Here is a 2,184-nt window from a genome sequence, read left to right on the forward strand (position 1 = left end):
CTGAATTTAAATGAAAATTCTAACATATGCTTTCTATAACAAATAGAGCTAAATCAATGTTCCATGTTTTGAAAAAAAAATGTAGTAACATACTTAAAGTTGATTTATTTGTTTGTTTTTTACTACCTTTTACAAAACTAAAGGTGATTCTTTTAGGAGCTAATGAGAAATGACTCATTCATATCCTTCTAGGGGTCTATTAATACATGAAGAATATCTGGGTCCTAAAGAAATCTGTGTACTAGAAAAAATCTTAAAACCACACCAGACTGCACAGTTGAAAAATATTACTTTAAATGTTATCTATTTTAGTTTGAGTTTTGGCGTTTACTGACAGAAAACTGGAAGTTATAGTCTGCAAAAAGAAATGACATTGAGTTATTATATTCTGTGTTAAGCTGGTCTTTTCCTGATATTTTTTCCCCATTTTCTCTTCTCTCTGGATATATATGAATGTACTTCTAACAGAGATTATAAGAAAGAAAAAAAATTTTTAACTCTTTCAAAGATTTAAACAACTAAGTAATGTTCTATAGAAGATGATGGTCCTGGAAGAGAATCTGTGCAGCATAAGAATCAGTTCTAGTTCTGCTAAGTGATTCTGTTAATTATATTTCATTTTGACACAGAGAGAAATATGAAAACAAATGTGTGTTTTAAAACTTAGCTAGGTTCTGAGTATACTTAATTTCAACATACCTTGGAAACTGCAGGTCAGAATTTGTCTTAAGAAATGAAGATTCAAATTTTATCCAGCAGAGCTTTAGAGCTTCTCATTTACTCCCCAGAGTGAATCCTCTCTTGTGAAATACATTCTTCAGGGCTGACTTCACATCCTTATTTCTCAGACTATAGATCAGTGGGTTCAGCATAGGAGTGACAAGATTATTCAATATCTGAATTAAAGCTCCAAGCAAGGCACTGGGATTGGACTGTAGATAGATGATGATTATTGGCCCATAAGCACAAAGAATTGCAGTGATGTGAGCACTGCAGGTAGAGAATGCTTTTTGTCTGCCTTCTGATGAGCGAATTTTTGATATGGAGATCCCAATGCGAGTGTAGGAAACAATGATGAACAAAAAGCAAATGAGAGACAAAAGACCAACATTTGTAAAACTTACCTTCTGGGCTAGGGACGCATCTTCACAGGCTAGAGGTAAGACTGCAGGTATGTCACAGCAGTAATAGTCCACCTCGTTAGAGCCACAGTAAGATAACTGGAAGGTGAGGGAAGTTAGGATAATGGCGTGGACGCAGCCACACATCCAGCTCCCTGTGGCCAAGATGGAGCAGACCCTGTGGCTCATGATGACCGTATATCTCAAAGGATGACATATGGCAACTAAGCGGTCATAGGCCATCACCGTGTATAGCAAACACTCAGTACAGCCAAGGAAATGGCAGAAGAAGAGCTGAGCAGCACAGCCCTGAAAAGAGATACTGTGACTATGCCCTGAAAGATAGAACAGCATCTTGGGAGCAGTTGCTGAAGAGAAACCCATGTCAAACATGGAGAGATTTCCCAAGAAGAAATACATAGGAGTGTGAAGTCTGGAGGAGGAGACGATAGCTATAAGGATGAGCACATTTCCCAGTAGAGTGCATACATATAATGAGAAGAACAGGAAAAACAGGATGGTCTCTAGGCCCTCTGTCTCAGGGATTCCCAGCAGAATGAATTCAGTCACTATTGTGTGATTTCTCATTTTTATGGATGTCTGTGAAAAGAAATTTGTGATTAAATTTAATATATATTTAAATTAGTTGTGTTTAAGTCAGTGAAATGGAAAAGCAGGAAATAATATAGATATTTACAGAGTAGTGCTTCCTGATAGAATTGCCTTGATCTGCTTGCTTCTCTCCATGCTGGATATCTCTCTGCAGTGCAGTTTCCATTTGTAGATGCCCCTATTAAAATCTCACCAAGAAGACTTATATGACCAGTCTCTTATCTTCCATTCTTCAGATACATTATTAAATTGTATTAATTCCCAATTCTACTTAGTGATTCTAAAGGGACAAATAGAGACTCAATGTCTTTAAAACGAACAAGGTATTATATTATATTACTATAACAAATGTTTCTTATATTTATCTAAGACAACTTGGTTACATTAACTCTCTAAAAATAATTTACGATCATATAACCCATACATACAAAAGATACAGAATCATTCCCAC

General features: G+C 36.0%; 1 protein-coding gene across 1 annotated transcript; it reads right to left on the reverse strand.

Annotated features, from left to right (window-relative positions):
• Positions 1 to 773: 773 nt before the first annotated feature.
• Positions 774 to 1,709, reverse strand: LOC105309225 (putative olfactory receptor 10D4). Its single transcript, XM_011385344.1, has one exon. It carries the CDS (start codon positions 1,707 to 1,709, stop codon positions 774 to 776), a length of 936 nt encoding a protein of 311 aa, XP_011383646.1.
• Between the last annotated feature and the right edge of the window lie 475 nt (positions 1,710 to 2,184).

Source organism: Pteropus vampyrus, unplaced genomic scaffold (genome assembly GCF_000151845.1).
Source record: "Pteropus vampyrus isolate Shadow unplaced genomic scaffold, Pvam_2.0 Scaffold696, whole genome shotgun sequence".
In the NCBI taxonomy this organism is placed as follows: Eukaryota; Metazoa; Chordata; class Mammalia; order Chiroptera; family Pteropodidae; genus Pteropus; species Pteropus vampyrus.

What these genes read in the sequence shown, in the direction of transcription:
- LOC105309225 (XM_011385344.1), bottom strand. Translation starts at nt 1,709, where the DNA reads ATGAGAAATCACACAATAGTGACTGAATTCATTCTGCTGGGAATCCCT.